At 36.7% G+C, this 22,513-nt stretch overlaps 2 protein-coding genes across 2 annotated transcripts in view; one reads left to right on the forward strand and one right to left on the reverse strand.

Annotated features, from left to right (window-relative positions):
- Nucleotides 1-22,513, forward strand: part of LOC132198709 (ring canal kelch homolog) — a 46,651-nt gene that overhangs the window by 7,738 nt on the left and 16,400 nt on the right. The gene's annotated exons all lie outside the window — the stretch shown is intronic.
- Nucleotides 523-13,688, reverse strand: LOC132198700 (dual 3',5'-cyclic-AMP and -GMP phosphodiesterase 11-like). The gene is made up of 20 exons (XM_059622879.1): nucleotides 13,313-13,688; nucleotides 8,345-8,564; nucleotides 7,050-7,710; nucleotides 4,955-5,062; nucleotides 4,342-4,479; nucleotides 3,215-3,325; nucleotides 3,050-3,150; nucleotides 2,932-2,995; nucleotides 2,744-2,878; nucleotides 2,586-2,686; nucleotides 2,435-2,534; nucleotides 2,290-2,376; nucleotides 2,040-2,207; nucleotides 1,877-1,986; nucleotides 1,736-1,823; nucleotides 1,582-1,682; nucleotides 1,369-1,510; nucleotides 1,183-1,257; nucleotides 1,033-1,116; nucleotides 523-948 (listed from the first exon to the last, which is right to left on the reverse strand). Exons 1-20 carry the CDS (start codon nucleotides 13,671-13,673, stop codon nucleotides 811-813), a joined length of 3,093 nt encoding a protein of 1,030 aa, XP_059478862.1. The 5' UTR covers nucleotides 13,674-13,688; the 3' UTR covers nucleotides 523-810.

Below are 22,513 nucleotides of genomic sequence, written 5' to 3' on the forward strand. Positions count from 1 at the left end.
TTACAATTTTTCATGAAACCACCACGAGCCTCGAGTGTTAGCATTCAATTTATTTCAGATTGATTTTATTTTTATTGTGAGTAAAAATGATGCTTCAATTTAAAATCAGCTTTACTTGATGGAATTCAAGTTGCTTATTGTTTAGGAAAAAATGTTCTGCTCTACATTTATTGACTTCGGCTTGCAGTCATAACTTATGAGATTTTTTGGCTGAGATCAAATGAATGCATTTTATTATGCACTAATTTCATTCAAAATAATATTTAATTTTGCACAAACTATTTTTGAAGTTAAAATATATAAATGAATTTACAGTGGCATCCAGTTATTTGCATTTAATTTCAATTTAAGCTGGTAAACGTTATCTAATAAAATAAAAGAAACAAAAAATGTTTTTGCTTTGTACAAAACAGTCTTAATGCATAGAAAAATTAATCATAATGGTATATTTTTAAAAAATTATAAAATAAAACTTATAATTAAAGAGATGAACTATTTTAACACACAAGGGGCCTTAAATGAATCAACAAGAGATTTTCTTCAAGTATTATCATATTTTAAAGCACAAAAATACATTTAAAATGTATCCACAGAACTTCTCTATATGAAACAAAGAGAATTGGAGATTGAATGGTACACATCAAATAATTTCACAAATCTGCTCACTAACACTGCAGATAAAAGTACACAATGGGGTTTTGTCTCTTACACAAAATCATTGCACTCTTTCTCCTTTTAGGTGAGAGTTTTCTTTAACATGTCGCCAACAGTTGTAGTAAATTTTTTTAAATAAATATAAGCACTGTAGTGTCACTGGCGGCTGTCTTCACCATCTATCACTTTACGTTTTTGAGTCATATTTAACTCTGACATTTCTAACCAATGCATCTTGTTTTCTCTGACTCTCTCTACAAGAGGCCGTAGCTCTGGGGAAAGGTCAGCAAACGCCTGTTTCAAAAATTGTGTTCATATTTGAATGATGTAAAAAAGTAGATTTTTTTTATCATTTAAAAATTAAAATAAAATATTTACCTCGTAAATTGGCATACAAATGGAATCAATGAAAGCAACCTGCATGAGTGGAAGTTGGTCTTCTTTCTCTCTATTCATCATATCCTGCAGCAATGAAATTTTTGTTTGGATGTATAAACTGTTCACATTGAAAAAATGATAATCACTCACTATTGGTGTAATATTCAGTTCCTGCCTTTCAATGTCGCCTTGCTCAAAGAACTCACTGGATACTAAGTCTGCGACCTAAAAATTAGATTGATTCGAATTAGCAAATATTCATATTATTACCAATGTTTTTACCTAAACCAACCATATTGAAAACGTCCACGCATAATTTCATCAATTATTACTCACCCTTTTTTCAACTTCCCACGGCTTGGTGATGGCTGCCAAATCACAAACTGTCATGGTCATTCCTCGCAACAGCTCTCGTTGATCTTCGTGCACCCAGTTCTTGTCTCGTCCTCGAACAACGTTGAAAAATAGGCCTCGTTTTCTAAAATTTAAAGTTGATTAAATAATAATTTAATTAAATAATAATATAATTTTGTTTGCCACAGCACTTACCTAAAGTATACGGCTAGATCTGTGGAAAGAATGGCATCTTCTAATACCTTAACGACCCTTGAGTATTCTTCTGACGAAAGATTTGACAAAATTTGATTGCCCTGAAATTTTCTCATCAAAGATTAAACTTTAATTCTATTGAGTGAAAACATACTGGACTATTTAAAATCATTATGCACTGGTCAAAGTGGTGGTGCTCCATGGTAGAGGTAGAGTAAAGTTGCGCCAAAGGCGATGAGGCTCTAATAAAATTTATTCCATCAAAATTGACAAAAATTTTACTAAATGAACATACTTAATTTGAAAGGAATTATTGGTCCCTCTGTGGTCTAGGTCATGACAAAGGCAGGCAATGACGAGAGCCAGACATTCAATTTCGCCAAATATTTTCCACCATTGAGTAGTCTGTAAAAATAATTTAATTGCATACTCTTAAAAGAGGTGATTTTGTCACTCACAGAGATTATGGAAAACATCATTTGAGCAACATTGAATGCGTGCCTCCAGTTGTGGTACGTGACATTTCTGTAGTTCTTCTTTACAGAGGAAAGCCACCTGCACAGTACCTCATAATCAATGTGAAACCTTTCGATAAGGTCGAGATCCATGAACATGCGCAAACACGCCTGCAAAACAAGATTGAAATGTTGAAAAATAAAATTTAATAAAACAGCTTCATGAATTAAACACTTGAAATTATGAAATCACCTTAAGAGTATCATCGTCCGACATATCAATGTCGTCGAATGTAAAATCGAGCAGGTGTAATTTTTTACTGGAAGGTACAACGTAGCTCTGCAAAGAAACCAACAGAAATTCAATATTTGGAGTCATGGTAAACCATATTCTTTACTTTAAGTCTGATTGCCTCTTCAAGAGATGCTGATGCGTGATAACTTAGGACTTCTAGGGTAACGCTCTGCTTGGCCATAGCAACCACAGCCTTTTCATACCTATGGCAAAAAATTTCCATTTAAATCGCGTTTCTGTTTGATTGCACTTACATGTGTGTGTTGTGAATACCCATTCCACAAAATATCGAGAAGGCTTCAACAAAGTTTTCATCATTCCTGGTAAATGCTAAGTCATCAAACTTATTTACGAGCTGGAAATTTATTTAAATTAAAAGTAAATGTGCATTATTTAAAAGACAGTAGACTACCTGTATGACTCCTATTATTTGTCCTGATGAATTTTTTATAGGCATGCAGAGAATGCTTTTGTGCTTGAAATTGGTCCCTTCATCAACAGATCTGTCGAAGCGCTCGTTATTGTAGACATCTGCTATATTTAAAATCTAGAAAATTCGCATTAGTTATATTGATTAAAATGATGCCTTGAAATTTCCACCTCTCCAGTTGTTGCTACAAATCCAGTCACACCAATATTTATTGGAAATCTGCTTTCAAATGGACTGCAATGCAAACAAAAATCGCAATTGTCTCTCTTTGTTAAAGAAAGTTCCAACCTCGTCCTTGAGTCGACGTCCTCGCACTCCATATCACCAGCTTCGAGATCAAACACGCGGGAAAAACTGCTGCCTTTAGAGGCTTGGTGGAGTAACAGTACCTGCGAGTGCCATAAATAAAACAATTTGTTTAGTTAGCAATAAAGGTGAGCGCATTTTTTGTACCTGAACTCGCTGGCACTGGATTAGAGACTGTGTGTGGGTGAGGATGCGATAGACCATGTGCTCAATTGTACTCTGCTCCTCGAAGATCATGCGAGCCAAGTCTAGCAAAACCTGGAATAAATAAAAAGTAAATGAGGGTCAAAGTAAATTTAGAGAAAAGGCTACAAAATAAAAATTCAACATTTTATAAAATTTTTATTGGGAAAAATGTTAAAATGTTTGTGTTTGCTAAACAAAGAAAAATATTTTATTAAACATGAAATAATATCATTCTTGCTTTCAAATTTTTGGTGAAGTACTCAAAGTTGAATAGATGAAAGTTTTATGAAATGGTTAATTAAATTTTTTATCTTAATTTATTTGAAACCAATATTTATCTTCTCACTGATCTCTGAAACTTTTAAGCATGGAGATGAAAGTTCTGAGCTCAAATTGCGACTTGAGCAGCCTATGGTACCTGTCATCATCTTCTGAGTTTGGAGAGATAAAATATGGTTTAGCACAGTGTGCGTGTGTAATAGACAGCTAATAAAAGTTGAGCAAACGCCTGTCAACCTCTATCACCCTTATCCCATGTGCGCCTGAGCGAGCCGCAACAAAAGGCCTGTGCATATATAGTATTGAAAAGTGACAGAGGCTGAGTGGTTAAACGTGAAGCGTACGTGATTTTTGATTACAGCCCTGAATAGAATATTATCAACTTGAGCAAAATCAGTAAAGCTTTATCTTATAATACACGTAATACGTTCATCATGCCAATCAGAACGTTTTATTTCAATAATATAAAAGTTCCAAAATCCCATTATAAATCAAATATTTTTGAGAAATTTCAATTTTGTGTTACGCGGGTTGCATAATTTAACGAGGCGATTTCTCAATAAAAGGGCAAAAACAAAATTTAAACGTTGATCGTTGGCAAACAGTCCTATTTTCACATTTTATCGCAAATTTCATGAATTGCAAATAATAAAAAAAAGTTGCCTAATAATGCCACTTAGCACAGGCGTGTGTAGACGGGTAAACATTTCTGCACAAATAAGACGACCGGTTGCGAATTGGCATCGGTACGCCCAGGCAGAACAAATAGGACCGCAAAACGCATAACAGGGTGTATATTATGTACTTGCCTGATTGCGCTTGACTTCCAGTTGACTCGTTTCATACAGCTGAGCGTTCCTGAGCCCGATGCCGCAGAACTGGAGGTAGCTGGCGAAAATTTTCTCGTCGTTGGCAGTGAAACAGGAGTCGGTTTGCTTGTTTATGACCTGCCGGCGGGAAAATCACATTTTTTATTTGCCATGTGTGTGTCAACGAGTGCGGGACAAGAGAAATGGACTTTGTTGGGCGTTGAGTTTCACTTATTTCGGGCCTGACACTTTGACGACAGGGAGAAAGAACTGAGCAGAGAATATATAGAGTGTGCCAACGTGTGTCTCGTAAAATAAGCGAGACGGGAAATAAAAATAAACTGTGCTTTACTATTAGGATTTGTTCCAGATTTGTTCTGTAATGTATAAGCATCAAATATACAAAGGAACAATTACATTAAATAAATAATAATTGCTGCAGATAATTAGCAGAGATTATAGAAATTAAAATATATTTTTCAAATCGAAGATAAAAACAGCAGAACTAAATTTTAAATTATTAACTTTTTAATTATTTTAATATTTTTAATCTTCAAAATCAATATTAAAGTTAGTTAAAAATACAAATTTACGTATATTATTTTTTCCTCACCTGCGCAACTCCAATAACCTCGCCGTTACAGTCTTTTATCGGCATACACAGAAGGGTTCGTGTTCTGTAGCCAGTCATTAGGTCTATGTCATGGTTGAATCTGTTATCCTGAGACGAAAAAAGAGTAAAAAAAATCAGTTGATATTTTCAGAGGCAAGCATCGGAGTCTGATTGAAATAGAGGAATTTGTCTGCGTCCTTCACCATATTATTTATCTTTTTGAGAGCGAAAAAAGCTTTTCAGAACGCGCAGCGTCAGCAAAAACGGCTCAATGGGGAGGAGGAGGAAACCATTTTTCTCACTTGATCGCAGAAGTGACGGAGTAAAGTTGAGAAAAAAGCAATCTACAAAGGCTTGACGCCAGAGAGACTATTGTTTGGTACAGATTCATGTTAATGGAGAGGAAAATGACATCGACGATCGATCTTTTTTGGTATAGTGCTAAATAATCCGCGTTTCGGAAATGGGTTTGTTGAACAGGCGCCAGAAGAGCACTTTCAAAGTGTGACGCAATATGTAACGATAAAGGAACAGGGCCAATTGAAAAATTTCCCCCAAAAATCTTAATAACAATATCATAGAAAATGCCATGAAAATATTTTGGTACTTTTGATTGTATAAAATTATTGCATCTGGCAATAAAATAGAATGACGAAAGTGTATAGCTGAAAATAGTTAACATGGAATAAATGTGCCTCTCAATTTATCCGCGATATTGGCACAAGTCAATGGGATTGCAGTGAGCTGACAAGTTTGCACACGAAACGATCCTCACACATTTACATAGCGTCCTGGGTCAGGGTCGACTGAGGCAGATAAAAATAGCATAGCACACACTGGCCATCAAGGAAAACCAACGGCCGTGCCTAGAATTTGTTATCCCAGCGCCTTCGAATACTTGAAAAAGGGTTAACCACTTTCATTTGACAATGAGCGGTACTCCGTAAAATATATATCTGTTGAAGAATTTACGGGCTATAAATTTCCTGTTTTGCCTCCTGCTGATTAAAAAAAAAAATCACAAGGACGAACCGTGCAAAAAATTGTGGATTCTCTGGTCATTAGGTAGGCGGAATAATTAATGATGTTCTTGGCGCAAAGAGGACCAAGCAGTGCCTCACCAGCGGAAGACAGGGTAATAGTCCCTTGGAGTGCAGAGCTATATATTTTAGCGGGCATGTGGCAAGCATACACACATAAAAAATCAATAAAGCGAATAATCTCTCAAGACACTCCTTAGTCACGTCTGCTGGAAACCACCAAATGAATCATTCCAGAAAATTGTAATCATGGCAAGACATTATTAATATACTGCCTCCAACGCCCACTGAAATTGCTTATTTAAAGGAGAACGCGCCCCGCGTTGTTCAACGAACGTACAAACGGCTCGTAAAAGTGGGTTTTTACTAAATATTATTTTATGGCTACCCTTGGAATGGAAGTATAAATAATTATACTGTCAGCATCAGCAACTCCAATTATCATTATGTGTCAAATATTGTAAATCAAGAAGAAAAGTAATTAAATTATTTTAATGATATTAAAATTAAATATAACATTTATCCTCTCCAGAAACATGAAAATCTTGTAAAAATTAAATAGTTATTTTCAGTGACTTTTCCACTGATTTTTTGTCAGTGTCATATTAAAATTCAATATTTGTTTGTATTTTTAACTTGATAATACATTAGGCACATTGAGATTAGAAAACCAAGGAATGTAGTTTTGCAACAGTTTTGTTGTTACCCGGATTATAAATCATCATTATCCCACATTATCCAATTAGCAAAATTGTATGCATCTCTCATAATTATCCAGGGCACAATAATGCATTTTCATGGCAAATCCCATCAATATGAAAGAATATTAATTTATTATAAGCCAAAAATTAAAATATTGGGGATGGGCGGGAAAAGAAAAAAGCTTTTTTATAAGGAAATAAAAAGAAAATTAGCCCTCTATCAACACAAAGGTTCAGGGAAAATTGTCAAAATTTATATAAACAACCATAACCATTACAAGGCCCAAAAAATAATATCCTTAAGACGCACCCCGTGTGCAATAAATCTCTATAAAGAGCGTTTTATGAGTTTACCTTGTACGCGTCTGGGATGTTGACAGGCTCTCCACTTTCAGCGACAAAACCCACGATCCCATGACCCCACTGAATCTTGATCTCGTCCTTCTTTTCCATTTCCTCGAGCGTGGAGCGCGAGCACACATCAAACAGTTTTGACACGAGGCACCTTGTGCCGCAACTGGCGTTGCCCTGCACCAGGAACAGGGAACCCCTGTCCGCCCTCAGCAGCATGCTCACGTTCTGCAGGATTTTGTGGCACAGGCTGCGCACGTCCAGTTCGTTGCAGATGTCTTTGACCAGCTCGAAGATGATTTCCTTCTCGTCCAGGTGGCGTAGTTCGAAGCGCGACCGTCGCTGCCCTGCCGGTGCGACGTTCGAGTTGTGCAGGTTGTTGTTGGTGGCGATGTGGTGCGTCGACGAGCAGTTGCTCGTGCTGTCGGCATTCGGCGTCACCAGAAAGGTCGGCGTGCCGTCGATTGTGGTCACGATCGGCTTCAGCAGGCCGCCGCGCTCAAACTCGTGCGCTGAGATTTTGCGCACAGGTGTGGTGGCGCCACTGCCACCGCGCGACCCCGTCGGCTGCGTTGGCGAGTCGGCTGCGTTTGCCTGCGTCATGGAAGACGTTGATGTCGCGTGCGTCACAAGCCATGAATCGACAACTTGTCGCGTCGCTTTCCTACAAAGAAGAAATAAAATTATTTCTTTATCATAATTTTAATAATCGGAGGAAGTAAAATTGCTAACAATTTTCCTATAGATTGGTTTTGTAGGCCTTTATTTTTACTTAGAACCAGTAGCATTGAGAAAAAGACCCATTTAGGTTTAAAATAAACATGAATCAATCCTTGTTATTATAGTGCAATAGTTGGAAAAATTTAAAAAGATATGAAGTAGTTTTATGTTCAGCGAAAGAGAGATATAATATTTACAACAAGTTAATATTTATTTTAGATCTTAAACCCTCAACCTCAAACCCTTTATTAGAAATTTACATTGTCAGACCAGCAAATTTATGTCCTAAAATTGGCCGAAACCAATGTTTGCTATTAAATAAAAAAAGTTCCCTATCGTGCGAAAACTTTAATTTAATTTTGAACACTAAATACACCTAAAGTCAGCAACCACCAACAACATTTCAAAAGTTTTAGCCAGATTATAAGCTTTTAATTTTTAACTTCCTCATGACTATAACTGTAATTGGCATTAATGTATAATTTATATAAGAACATAAGAGGAATAAATGCATTATTTTCTTTTTTAAATAAAAATTTTTGGACTTTTATGTTTTAAATTAAAAAAATTTGTCTTACCTAATGAAGTAATCCTGCATGAATTCTGGATGCTCATCAAGCCAAGCCTCGACCCTTGCACATTCTGGGTCGTAATAGAGAAGCGGCGTCTTGGAGGTGGCATGTTGGTGTGCTCCACCTCCGCCACCCTCTGCCCCCGCCACCACAGCGTTGGGGGCCGTTTCCGCCGTCATCCTCCCTGTAGGACGGTCGGCCTCGACCTCCACACGTAAGTGCGGACCTGCAACAAAAAAATAGGGATATAATTTAAATTAAATAATAGTAAAAGCGTAAGTATTCAATATAATTTAGGAGAGGAATGTTATAATTATAAATATCTTTTTGGGGTTTTTTTCAACGACTGTAAATGTCATCACAAAAATAAATTCCTTTCAAGGAGTAACTACAAAATGGTAAATATAAAAATATATCCCCCATGATATTTTTATTTAATCACAACTTTCCTAGCTTTTTCTCTTTCTCAAATTTCGATGAACTCTACATATTGATATAATTAATTTTCTGTGTTTGTGTAGTGAGCATGGGTTGCCTAAATGTTAAAAATACGGAAAGTTCAGTGCTGTGGAGAAACGTGTGCGCCGCAAGCACTCAACTGTGCAAAGCAATTTGGCGTACGCGTGTATTTTTGGAGTCATTTTCCAGCCCTCAAAACAAAGGTCAGAAATCTGATCGCTTTTGCGAGGGTGCTGCGCTGCAACCAGCCGACGCAGCTTCAAATTTCCGCATCATCTGCGAATAGCAAATGGGCTGAAACGGACGAAGCAGAAGCAGGTTTCATGAATTTTTCAAATACATTCGGCAAGCTCTGCAGGAGATGAATAGACGGGGCTCATCACTCGCAGCCAAGCGCAGCCAGCTGGCATGAGATATACGAGTTGCGCACTTTCTCAATTTATTCACATTTGCGAATACATTATGCCGACGGAGCAGTGCGTTATATGTTTTCGCAACAAAATATGGGCAAGGTTGGCTCACGCCGGGCGGGGTAATGGAGTGACACTTTGAATTTACGAGGCAAATATTAAAATTTGGGCTCCGGAGCCGGGCAACTGGAAAAGCGTGAGATGAGAATGCGGAATAGGCTTGGAACCGAGATCTTTGTTTCTATTCTGTTCTATAAAGAAGTTGTATAGAAAAATTTTAAACTATTATTGTTATAAAAAGAAAATTGAAATTTTTGCTACACTAACACATATTAACCCAGCCAAAAGTTTGTAGACCTTACAAGTTAAAAAATTACATTTTTTTTTACAAAAATTATGATGCGCTGATTTTATGAAAATGGAAACCATCACCGGAAATTTTTAGAGCGGGAATTAAAAAATAATGGCGGGTCAAGCTGAGTTTCATTATAAAAGTTTTCACCATGGTCGTGTGCGATTCATTCAGCAATATACCTTGTGCAACAATATTCCTGAAAAAATTCCGGCCGTTTGCTTATGAGCCGCAGTTTATAATGATTATCCAGCTCTAAATCCCTTTGAGGCCGTAAACTGAGCGCAGCCGCTCGTCGGGCGTTTAACGAGAAAAGTCTAAATTGCAAATTAGATGTTTATAAGCGCGTAATAGTGTAGGTTGGACTGGATCCTCGACTGCAATTTCGCCCTAAACGCCCTTTTCACAAACTCTCGCACCGGTTGCCTTTCATTGAGATTTGTATTCGGTGGAAAAAAAGGTAGTGCGTGCGTACGACCGCAGCCTGTGCCATTATCCACCTGCCTGTTGCAAAATTGAGCCCTTATACTGCCGCCGTGTCGGATGTGTGCGTAGCTCCTCTTTTTGTTCCTCGGCAAAGTTGCCTTTCTGCTCTGCTTTTAGTCTATCAACTTCTCGCAAAGGGGGTAAAAAAGCTCTGCAGGTCGGAGCGCATATACAGCGTTTTCACTCATTTATTCGTAATTTTATTCCAACCCTTTGTGTGGGGATCTCACTCGCAAAAAAACGCCTGAACGCTCAAAGTTATCTGCGTATATTTTATTTTTGAATATATGCCCTTGATAAAAACAGAAAGGAGAATATAATCCAGATTATTATGCAGAAATATTTTTTCCACGCCACAAATGTAAAAATAAATAGCGTTAAGAAAAGTAGATAAACTTGTGAGGACGAAAAAAGTATTTAACAAATTCATAAATTGCAATTTAAAAAAATTTTATTTCAATATTTATTTTGCAGAAGAATTTCACGATCGTGATTTGATTCGCGGTGTTTGAATTTGTATTTAACCTTTCCTCTAGGATTTTGTGAGTCATTTATTGCTTCATATGCACATTTTTCTACAAAACAATTAACAATTCAAAATATCCCATCAAGGAAAAGGGAAATATAAATTCAACACCATATTTTTCATTGCTATTTTTCCCTCCTCTTCCTTTATTCTCTAAATATTTATAAATCACTAATTGTAATTATGAATCATTTGTACTTTATGCATCAATTTTAATTTTTGTGACACTCAATCGACTCATCTGACTGACAGAGAGATTAAATGCTTAAAAATTATCTCTTGGCGATTGATTAACTTGATTGATCTGATTGACGAATTAGATTGTCGGTCACAAGAACGAATTGCAATCTAGTACCGAATCGACAGACTGCGAGCAAGCACCAAGTGTGTAGCACGCACGCGGATCGGCGAGCAGCAGACATTGGATCTCGCATGCACATCAATCGTGCGTGTGTCGCCACAACCTGCGAGAGCAACAGACTGAGTAGCCCCTGCCTGCGTATGCAGCGCGGCCAGCACAGCTAGCGTCACGGGGCCGGCTAATAAGGTTAAATGGAGCTGACTGCATGGGCACTCTGTCCACACGGCTTTTGTAATGCGAAGGTTGTTATTCAATTCATTGAAAGAAAAAGTTGCGCTGCTTACTTAAAGGCCTATCTCACGTCCGTCTGGGTGAGCCTCAAATCATTTTCACTCACAATGAGTGCCAAAAATAGATCGGCACAACAACCAACTTGTGAATGAGTCGCTGCCTTGCTTGCACCGCCAGAATTCAATGAATGAGCAAACTGTTAATTTTGCACGGCTTTTTTGTTCCACCGGTGCGCTGCACTTTCATTGATGGAGTCGTTTGCAACAGGACCTCGTCGCCATTCAATGTTTCTTTTCAACGCCCACTGATTTCGCCTTGGGGTCGACACCAGAAAATCGATGCGTTAATAATCCCCTTTGTGCTTGCACATATAATTTCTGCACTATGGCTTTTGGCTGCCGGATTTTTTCTCATTCTGTAATAACTCCCGCAGAGCTCATTAAGTCTGCTGAAACGAGATGAATTATTATTTGCTAGCGCTTTTTATTTCTCCATCTTTGCCAAAAATATAATTATGAATTTGCAATGAGCACAAGTTCATAAAGCGCTGAAAAAAAATACCTGACCTCTGATTTTTTAATGCTTGAATCATTTAAATAATGATTCCTTTGAGCAAGAAATTTCGTTTGTAAAAGAATTTAATAATAAAAACAAATGAATCATGTAAATAATTGAGGAATTCAATTCAATTTTATTTATTTATTTCTTTTTTATTTCATTGTTAAAGAAAATAATGAAATGCAATTGTATTTAATTGTTTTTGCAGACAAAGATAAAATTTCAAAATAAATATCTCGGAAAAGCAATAAAAGTAAAAGCAGTTAATAGATTTGGCACGGAAACATTATTATCTACTTTCTTGAAATGATTTTTAACCAAACACGCGCATTCAAATTTACAGAAGAATAGTATTATATATGTGTTTATGCCAAGCGCAGCGAGCATGTGTCTTATCTCAGTATACACTCGTAACTGTAAACACACCAAGTGTGCCTGCATTCTGCTCTCTTCGTCTCTACAAACAAATCCGCCATGCGCTGCATTACCCTCCATTGTTTTAAAATCGACCCTGCGTCTTTCATGATGACTGCTAATTCTGTAATTCAAATTTGGCACAAATCCAGAGAATAATTTTTATATATTAAAATATTAATGACAGTGTGAGATCATAGCCATAATTTAAAATCCTTTAATTATTAATTTCCTCGGAAAAAAATCAAAGCGATAAATCAATTTATATTGAATTTCATTTTTACCGAGATTAAAAACTTCCTTTTGAATTTGAAATTGAATTACAACATTAATTTTTTACACGTTTTCTGGTAGCTATGCGGAATTGGTTATTGGATAATATAAAGGGGGAAAGGATTATAATTATGTAGTATGCGTGTGTACGGTAGGATGCAGAAAAGCTCTGGATGCTGAAAGGTTTCATTTTAACGCTTCGCACTAAGCCCCAACAAACGCATTTATACTCGCAACAAACACTCAACAAGAGCTAAAAATAAAAATAAAATTATTTGCTAAGCTATAAATTCCTGATGCATTCTGAAGTTCAGTGAACTTTGTCAATATTGTTGACAGAACTCGACTCTGCAACGAATCACAATTGTGGGGACTTAATGGCGTTAAAGTTGCGGTTTAAAATATAGATTCAAAATCATTGAGATTTAATTATTAAAAAATATTGCTCAACTTGAAAACCAATCGAATAGTTTATTAATTTTGGCTATGATTTGATGTAAGATGTTATGCAATTTTAATTATTTAAATGGAGAACAAAAAAATAAATGAAAATAAAACAATTATAAATTCAAATGAAATTTATAGAGAGGGAGACTAAGGAGATCCATATTTATAAAAAAAAACTTATGCTGACTTTCCGATCTTGGCTTGTTCATCAATTGGATATCATAAGATATAAGCTAACGAGTGCAAAAGCAACTTATCTAAAAAGTGTAAATAAAAAGCAAGAGAGTTGAAAGGAAGGAAATTAATTATCAGGAGGAAATTCCGAAACGTTGCGTGACGCATTTGGAACAATTTAATTTGATAACGATTTTGAACCCGAGTCGAAAACACAATTCGCGTGCAAAAATGACAATAAATTAATAAAACGGCGATAAAAACACTTGGCGTTGTGGCCTACTTTTGCGTTGTCCGAGATGGAGGCGCGCATGGTGTCGGGCGGGCCCCTTGGGCCGCACCTTGGAGCCGCCGGTCCCCACAGCGATTCGCGGCCGTTGCTGAAGGGCCACGGCCGGCGGCGACACCGCGGACAGGAGGCCGTCCCCGGTTTCCGCAGAATTGTTGCTGCCACAGCCGCGGTAGCAGCAGTTGCCGAGACAGCAGTATGGCACCGTGGTTGCCGATAAGCCGAGGGGACCGCGCGCGGGTCGCCCGCTCGTCAACCAGACTGCTTGCTGATAGTCCGGCGCGGCTCTCGCGGTTTCTCCATTCAGCTGCGAGAGCATGCGCCTCCAACCTTGATGGCCACACTCTTTTGACATGCACCATGCGTTTTGCGCTCCTTTAGGCAGCGCCAGCGCCACAGTTGACGCCGCCGCACCGCCTACCTAATTAAAACTTTGTGCAAATATTTCATTCCAGTTTCGTTCTACCAAACATTTGTAAATTAATTTTGTAACCCAAAACACGCGTGTTATTTGTTTCCTTTTGCAAACCTCAAGCAAAATAAAAAATGTCATATTATTTCAATAGTTTTAATTCAAGATTAATTTTAAAATTATTTTTTGCTTTTATTTAGTTAAATTTATTTATTTATTTGTGGAAACTTCTGCTGGAATTATATACATGAATTGCTTCTTTGTTATTTAACAGAATGAGTGAGAAAATGAACAACATTAGCCAAAATCACATTATATAATTAAATTGCTCAAGTTTATGCCTTAAATTACTATCTAAATTTCAATAAGTCAAAGTAAATAGGTATTTAATTTGTAATAAATGGACATATAATGAATAATTCAGTTTTTCTTAAGAACAATTAACGATAAATTCCTTAATTAATTTGCAAGATGTTTAAAGAAGGTTATAATGACCAATATAAAATAACGTTGCAACATTTTTTGGTTTTCTTTTTTTTAAAATTATTCCAGCGTACTTTGCCTTTTTGCTATCAAGAATCTAATCTAAATCAATTACATTATTGGGCAACTTAAGGGAAAACATCAGATAACCACTTAAATCAGTTCAGAGCACTTTTTTTTAATTAAAAAAAGCTGTTTGTATTTAAGTTTGATCTCCATTAGAACATATTGGCACAATCAATAACGGCGCGTTCAAGAGCTCCAATTAGATAATGCAGGTTTCTTGTGGAGCAATACACCCTTGATCTGCGGCGATGCTAATATGACATCATCATTTTTGCACGGTCAGTGATGTCAGCGGACGAAAGCAAGTGAGTGCGCATTTCATTTTCCACAGCAAATGACGCACGTTTTCTGCATTAGAGTTCTTCTGTGGCATGCTGGAAAGTGAGAGCTTAGTTTTGAAGTGAGAAATATGTGCAGCGTTATCCTGTTTTTTGGACCAAAATTTAAAATTAATTTGAACATTCCATGCACGAGCCTACAGTCTGGGATGTACAAAATGAGTCTCCACGAGCAAAAATTTCCATTTAGGGAAAATTTATGCCAATATTTTCAGTATTGAGTATTCAGTTTTTTCCCGAATTTTTCAAATCCAAGCGTATGTAACAAATACGGATAATATCAATGTAACGATATTGGAGATGTGACCAAATATACTTTTGGTGTCACGCCGTCTGTTCGCTTTGCTGAAAAGTAACTATTTGCATTTCCACTTATGTAACCAAAGTGGCAGTCAGCTATACCAGCAGAATAGGAAAGTATCAGCAGGTGGTGTCAGTCGACATATCCAAAAATTTATAAAAAAAATAACCACTGTGAAAACAGCAAGAAACTGTTTGTAGCTCTGTTACTTTTAAGACTAAAATTCGCTCCAAATAAAATTTCCACATATTCATGGAGGATATTAAATATTTTTATTGAAAAGACGAGAAATATGCGGATATCCTTTAAGCAGTTTTTTCTTTTGCAAAATTAAGTCCACCAGTTTGGTTAATCGAGTATTATCAATCAGAACAATAGCTTGTCAAGTGAGTAGAATGCAGACATCAACTAATCGCGACGGCCAATTTTCTCTGCCCGTGGTATAGGTAGAGGCTCATGCTCAACTACCGAGGCATATAATTGAAAATTAGAGCCACACTTTTCGACAATGATGGAGCAGCGGCAGACATTGATTTATAACGACAAGTAAAAACTCACTGTGAGCTGCAGCGGCAACAGCCATTATATTATGCCGGAGCAATGTTGCGGTATTAGCTTACACCAAACGCCAAGATAAGCCAATTAGTAAAAGCCGCTGAATGGTGCGTGCGTACACAGGCGAGAGAGCCTCGGATCAAATTTTCTCGCAAGACCAAGAATGGCTGAACTCGCCCCGGAATAACAACCGCACCAAGTGAGTAACAGAGAGGAAGACATAAAAATCGCTAAGCCCTTGGTGGCGCCTGAAGGAGTATTTCATGTGCAATGCTCTTTATATGTAGCGCAATCCCTCAGCTAAGTAAAATCCAATTTGTGATTTGCCTTGTACTCTTTCGTTTTCAAAACAAGCACGAAACGCGCAGTTTCAATATGAATGATATGCAATTAAGACAATCTTTATTTATTAATAATAAAAAATTCTACTTCTGCAATTTACCATATTATATTTAAAAAGAACTGCAGTATCTTTTCTCTCGCTTCTAGAGGTGTTTTTCTACTCGGAATGTGCTCATAATTTATGTTACCAGCAGCAAGACCTTTTACGTTTGGAGCGAACAGCAAAGTGTCTCATCTAAACAAGCGGCCAAACGGGTAGCAAACAGAAGTCAAACTGAGCTAAGTGGTGTGTGAGTGTGCTGGTTAATTAATAAGCAGACACAAATTGCGGGTACAACCGCAGGCTCGGCACTGGTTAGTAAGTCACAAACAAAAAACTTATTGTACTAGTATTCTCACAGGAAAATTAAATTTTTTTTTTTTTTCAATTTTAGACGACTTAAAAAATGATTTTTTTAAGTTTCAAATGATATGTAAAAAATAATAATAATAAAATGACAGTGGTTATTTTAAACACAAACCAAATATATGAGGAATTCAAACAAACTCTAGCCGCAAGGCAAACACATACTTTGGGTTCAAAGAAAGCGATTGGACTCTTATTTATTCCCCTTTCACAGCGCTAGACGCAACCCGAGCGCCGCGCATATGTATTTATACTCGACGGGGCAGATTTTCACGCATGACATTCTCACTGGGTCCTTTGTGCGAATTCACGCTGGCGTGTGTGCAGCAAAGAAACATTCAATAATCGTGGTTCAGGCCGAGTGCCAAAGCAAAAATCTCAACGCTTTGGCAACGGATTCGCCGCGAGGGAATGATGCGAAATGCGAGCGCAGCACTTTGATCCGAGAATTACAAAAGCCTTATTCCAGTCCATGGTAACCGTTTCAATTGTTTTCCAGTCTGCGTCGCTCTGGCATCAAAAGGTGTAAAAAACTGCGTGCCAGTTCAATGGCTGGGCTGGTTTCAATACATGATGGTGATTAAAATCGGTTTGAAACTCAGTTTCAGGTTTCCCTCAATTCATTTTGATTGCATGATTACTTTGATTTAAAAGTTAATTTTGTGAATTGTTCGTTTGATCATTTGGATATATATTTTAATATAATAACAGATTCAACAAAGCTTATCTTTGAAGCGTTATTCTCAATTTTCGTGAAATTGAACTCTGAAGTTTCCAAAAATGCTTTTATGTACAACATTTTCTAATCAGTCTCAAAATCTAATCGAGTCGACAATTTCAACAATTTGATTCATAATTTGTAATACTCGTGCTTTTGCATATTTAAAGCAATAATCGGCGTGCTTTTAAAACTAATTTAATAAATAATATTTATTAAATAATACTTGAAATTTTATTAAGCCAATATATCATAACCTTAGTAAAAATTTAATTTGATCTGTATACAGAAATGCAATTTGTATCCTTACAAGGAATTGTGCTGGATAATTTGAAATTGATGCATGACCACTCACATCTTTGTACTCATTTAATTTGATGTCGGTAGCTGCCTAAAAAGGTCAAGGCAACAAAGTCTCTGCCTGAGTCGCAGTAAGCGGAACCGCGTCTTAGTGGATCATTATTATTTTAGAGGGTCAAATCTGGCGCAGTGTCTGGGGTGTTTTGCTAACAAGAAAAGAGGAGTGGATGGGTGGGTGGATCAGTGGACGGTGTCGTGACTTGTTCGAGAGAGGAGCACCGGCCCCCTGGGACTCGTTGGTTATAGCACCTACATGCACCTGTCATTCATAAGGGCTAATCAATTAGGCCGCACGAGAACAGGCCATCAGCCTTTGGGACCAACGTTTGCAATTATATTTCGACCGGGAGCGATTCCAGCATTAGAGTGGCCCTTTTTCTGCGCACAACTTTCCAATTTCAATATTGTTTAATAATTCGAGTAAAAATATTTGATATTGGTTTATTTTAATGATTTCCATTCAAATTGTCATTGACATAAGAAAACACTCACCTTTAAATCTGTTTCTGTTAAATTTTGGAGAAAATAAAATTGAAAATCCTAAGATGAGGCAAAAGAGCTGATATTTAAAGTAATACAAAAAAAATAATAATAATAGATGATCAGGTGCAAACTCATATGTCAGAGTTTGACTATCGAAGTAAGGGTGAGATACATAAGGCTATATGACTCCACTTGCAAAGAGCATCCGCAACATCTGCCAATAGACGCCCATCTCATTTGCCGGCTTGCTCATTACTCTTTTCATTTTCCGTCTCACGGCCGTACATATATGGTTAAATTTGAGTGCACTTGAACAGCCAGCACAGGTGACCTAAATTTTGCTCATTCACCGCGGCGTATGGCACGGCAGCAGCCCCAGCTTTCAGCCCAAATTGTCTGCACACAGCGGCGGGCAGGGGCGCCTTTGTTTCTCTCCAGCGCAGCAGACGTAGGTTCAAAATTGGCACAGTACTTGTTAAAAGACGGGCCTACCTTTTTGCTTTCGTCTCAGACTCCACAGCACCGGAGGGGCTGGATTATTTGGAGAGGATGCCAGCTTGAACCCGCGACCAGAACCTGCAACAAAAACACGTTTTTGAAATGTATATCCCCATTTCAAAGAAATAAAAAAAAAACATGATAAAATGTCGCATATATTTAGCAAGTCGCGGTGCGTATATTCTGCGGTGAATCCATTGTGGCGTCTTTGGCATTCTCAAATAATGAGCGCAGAGAGTTATTTCTGTGTTTCTCTTTCTCGTTTCTAACGCGAAATTTATTTGCTAGAAAAGCACGCGCGACCGGAATACAAGATAAATGTAGCATTGGGTCTAGGAACAAGTCTTTAAATCACTCAAAGGCGCCAATTTCAGAAGTTTTTTCACTTCAAGCAAGAGAGAATCTATTTTAAGAAATTTATCAGCTTCTCCTTCATTTTTTTATGCTCGTGAAATTTTCTACAAATATTCATCAGAAATAACCAATTTGCTATAAAACGAGATGATGGAAAATGCTTTCAAATTTCTGCTCTCTGGCGTGTCTTCCATTTCGTCAGAGGAGTTTTGGCAAGTGGATAATAGAATCTGTTATCTTATGAGATTTACTCTTCTTAAAAGGGGCGCCTCCGCACCAAATACATAATATAAAAGTTGCCTTTTGAGCCAAACCGGACGGAGGAGAAAGAGACGAAACAGCATCACCGCACTGTGTGATGCTGGGCGCCTCTTCAGGCCATGAAAGTGGATTCTTCTTCCATTATCAGTGATTTTCTTTCATTTTCTGCAAACATGCCGAAAAATGTGGCCCTATTGAAGCCAAAGATGGAAAATAAAAGACACTTTTGGCTTAAAGTTCCCAGAAGCATAGAAATGGGTAGTGGAATTTCTTCATGCAATATGTACAGGTGATGTGATGGGACAAATAAATAATATTACTGTAGCTCATTTATATACATATTATTTATGATTTAATTTTTTTTATTTACAGGGGATGTATTTTATTTGGAAACTAAGGGAATGCCGCTTTTATTTTGAATTCATGATACTTTAAACAAGTCAAGAAAAAGAATTGCTAAAATAAAAAATGATTAAGATAATTATGTCAATTGCAAATGAAGAAGATAAATCTGCGTTTATCTACTGTTTGTAATTAACCTAATGTCTGTCGAAACATTAAGGGCAAAATTGATAATTTCAAATGCTTCAATAGGTCTTTTAATATTCATAATTTTGAATTACATGATAATTTACCCAAAACTTGAATATGACTTGATATGAGTAAAATTTCTCCTAATTTCACCAATTCAAAGTTATAAAACCTACATGAAAAAAAACACGTTGTTTGGCCCAATAAGCTCATGGCTAACGTTGTGTCACTCTTTGGTTTCCGGGTGGATACCTGATGAGACGCCACAATGCACCTTTTTGTATCCCTTGCAGATTGTGTGTTTTAATGCTGGCGGCTCTTGAAAGGAAACAATGAGCATTCCGTAACAAGCTGACAAAAAGAATGGTACATTGTGCCAATATGTGAAATGTCTGGAAGCGCGTGTTGCCATAGAAACACAGACGGTAAACATGTAGTGCGTCACACATCCACCAAGATGAATGAGTTGTAGTGGCGAGGGTGGAGCGCTGGAGGCCAGTCCGGCAATCATTTAATCAGTTTAAGCGCTCCTTCGCCATGCATGCACTCTTCACCGAGTACGGACGGTTGTCCCCGTACGTGTGTATTTTGCGATCGAAGCGCACCCAGCTGCCGAGCCTATTTTAATGACGCTTAAGTAATGAAGTTTTTATTGCGATTTAAGGCCTCCCATCACATTTATAACCATCGGCCAACCACCAAGGACGTTTTAATTTGATTAAATTGCATTCGGGCGCCATTCAATACAAAAACATTGACAGGCCTCTCTCATTCATTATATGTGTCTGGCGGCCCAATTTTTGAGAAAGAGGTAAAAGAGCTGGTGACACATTTTATTTTATGAGCTTAATATTGCTGGTTATGCAAATTTTTACGTCAGAATTCAAAAATGAACGTAAAATTGAGCTTGGGTTTTACGTAAAGATTTTTTTAGACATTGACCAATTGGCCCAGTTTTATGCATCTTTTAAGTGAAACATGCGTGATAAACTAGCTAAATCTTCATATTAGATCATGAAATTTTGTGATCAGTACAAAGTTGAAGAGTAATTTTTTTCACTTTTTGATAGCGAAATTCATCAGAAACATTATATAAAAGATAATAGTGACGATAATTAACATGAATTTTATTTTTAATGATATAATATGTATTATGGACGCAAAGTTCTTGTAGAAAAAATGCATATATGTATTTCATTTCTTGGCAGATAATATGACGGAAACGTTTTAGTTGCAAATTTTTTTAGGACAAGAAATTTAAATGACAGACCAGCTTTCTTGATGAACTCCTCGGTAACTTTTTAGTCTTTAACTTCCGTGGCACTAAAATATTTGGCTGCAGCAGTTTTCTGACGGCAAAGACGACAAAAATATTTCCTAACTGCTCTCACATTGGATGTACGCAGTTGGAAGCGAATAAGAACAATAGCATTATCTAAGTTTATCGTCCTAACAAACAAGTACGGCATTTTGCACACTTAAAATATATACGAATGGCTCATTGTTCAGAGGATTTGTTGTTTTGCAACGCTAGGCACACTTCTAGTATGTCTATTTGAACTTAAAAAATGTGATTGGAAAAGTGCCCTAAACATTTCCAACTGTTTACGTGAGACGCGTCACGCCGAAGTGGAGGATACGGTCTGCATTAATAAATATGTTATTTATTTTTTTATGGCTTGATATTCCAAGCAAGATCTGGTATTTGGAAGTGAGAAACGCAAAGCGGTTTACTTGTACTGGGTGATTTTACATTTCTTCGCCAAATGCTTGCTTTTATGTAATCTAGATTTGAAATCTTACATAACATTGAAAAGGGGATTTTTTTTTCGTAAAATTAAAATGCAGCTTTCCTTGGTCACGCAAATTTATGCAACCTTTTTATGCGGTTAGGTTAGGGTAGAAGCTTAAGAGGTTCGTTTTTTTATCATACAAGTTTTAGTATAATCAAGCTGAAAAGGACTAAATTTTACTTTTATGGAGCAGGTATTTAATTAATGAACGTTATTTCGCAATAATTTGTGAGCAAGAGATTTTGCTGACAATGGTCTTGTTATCGGTGAACTTTGCGTGATAAGATAAAAGACCGCGACGAGGAGTACATTAGAATAATGATTTGTTGCTGTGAGAAAGATCGCAAGGCGAGATAGAGAGACCTGTAATTCATTCAAATATATGATAATGATTTGCAACGTGGTGATTGTTTTTCCATAAATTATTCAGACTTTGGAATAATTGTGGCTGATTATTGCTTATTGATTACTTTGTGACGCACTTCTTGTAGAGATTAAAATCCAGCATCAAGATGAAGAGCAGTTACTGATCTGAAGAAGCACCATTTTGCAGGACAGAATCTTATCTTGATGGCAGCAGCGAGATTATCAATATTGCAGTAGGTCACGTGGTCACGTTATTTGACATGTGAAAGACAGTGAACCGTCTTTATTTGCAAATTTGAATATACACAGGGAGTTATCGAATTTTCAATTATATTTATATCAAATGGATTCATTCGTCAATTTTTTTTATATTATTAAATTCTGGAAATCCTTCATTAAATTTACTTTTCTAATAAATACATTTTAAGATGTGTGCAGTTTTTTCTCTTAGTTAGAGAAATGAATAAAAGTGTAAATAGCAAAATTAAAATGATAAATTTGATTAAATTCAGCTTCCACGATAAATTCAATGCAAATCCAGAAAATCTGAGACCAAGGCACTATAATTCTATATCAATGAAGATCACATTTTAATGAAATAATTCTTTGATTTTAGTGTCTTCACAACCAATTTAAATTTAATAAAGGCCAAGATTACTATAAAATAATTTAATTTAAACGGAAAGATATAGCAAATCGAGTAAACTAAATGTACTTAGAAAATACTTCATAAAAATATGTAATTTATTTCATAAGCATAAAAATAATTTTATTTAGATGGAAACTTTCTAATAATTTAACACAAATTCCTTGCTATTTTGGCGAATTGTTTTTTGTATGTTGTAATTAAAAGAACATTCTTTCCAATATTTAAAAATAACGCACGGTTGTTAGTTATTCAGATTTAAAGAGTTATATAATATAAGTT

The sequence above is a fragment of the Neocloeon triangulifer genome, unplaced genomic scaffold (assembly GCF_031216515.1).
Source record: "Neocloeon triangulifer isolate White Clay Creek 2 clone unplaced genomic scaffold, ASM3121651v1 ptg000001l, whole genome shotgun sequence".
Classification (NCBI taxonomy): domain Eukaryota; kingdom Metazoa; phylum Arthropoda; class Insecta; order Ephemeroptera; family Baetidae; genus Neocloeon; species Neocloeon triangulifer.

Coding starts and splice junctions, on each gene's coding strand:
- LOC132198700 (XM_059622879.1), bottom strand. CDS start 13,673: ATGTCAAAAGAGTGTGGCCATCAAGGTTGGAGGCGCATGCTCTCGCAG. Junction 2,879..2,931: donor TTGTAGCAACAACTGGAGAG/GTGGAAATTTCA, acceptor CGAATTTTCTAG/ATTTTAAATATAGCAGATGT. Junction 2,535..2,585: donor GGTATTCACAACACACACAT/GTAAGTGCAATC, acceptor TTTTTGCCATAG/GTATGAAAAGGCTGTGGTTG.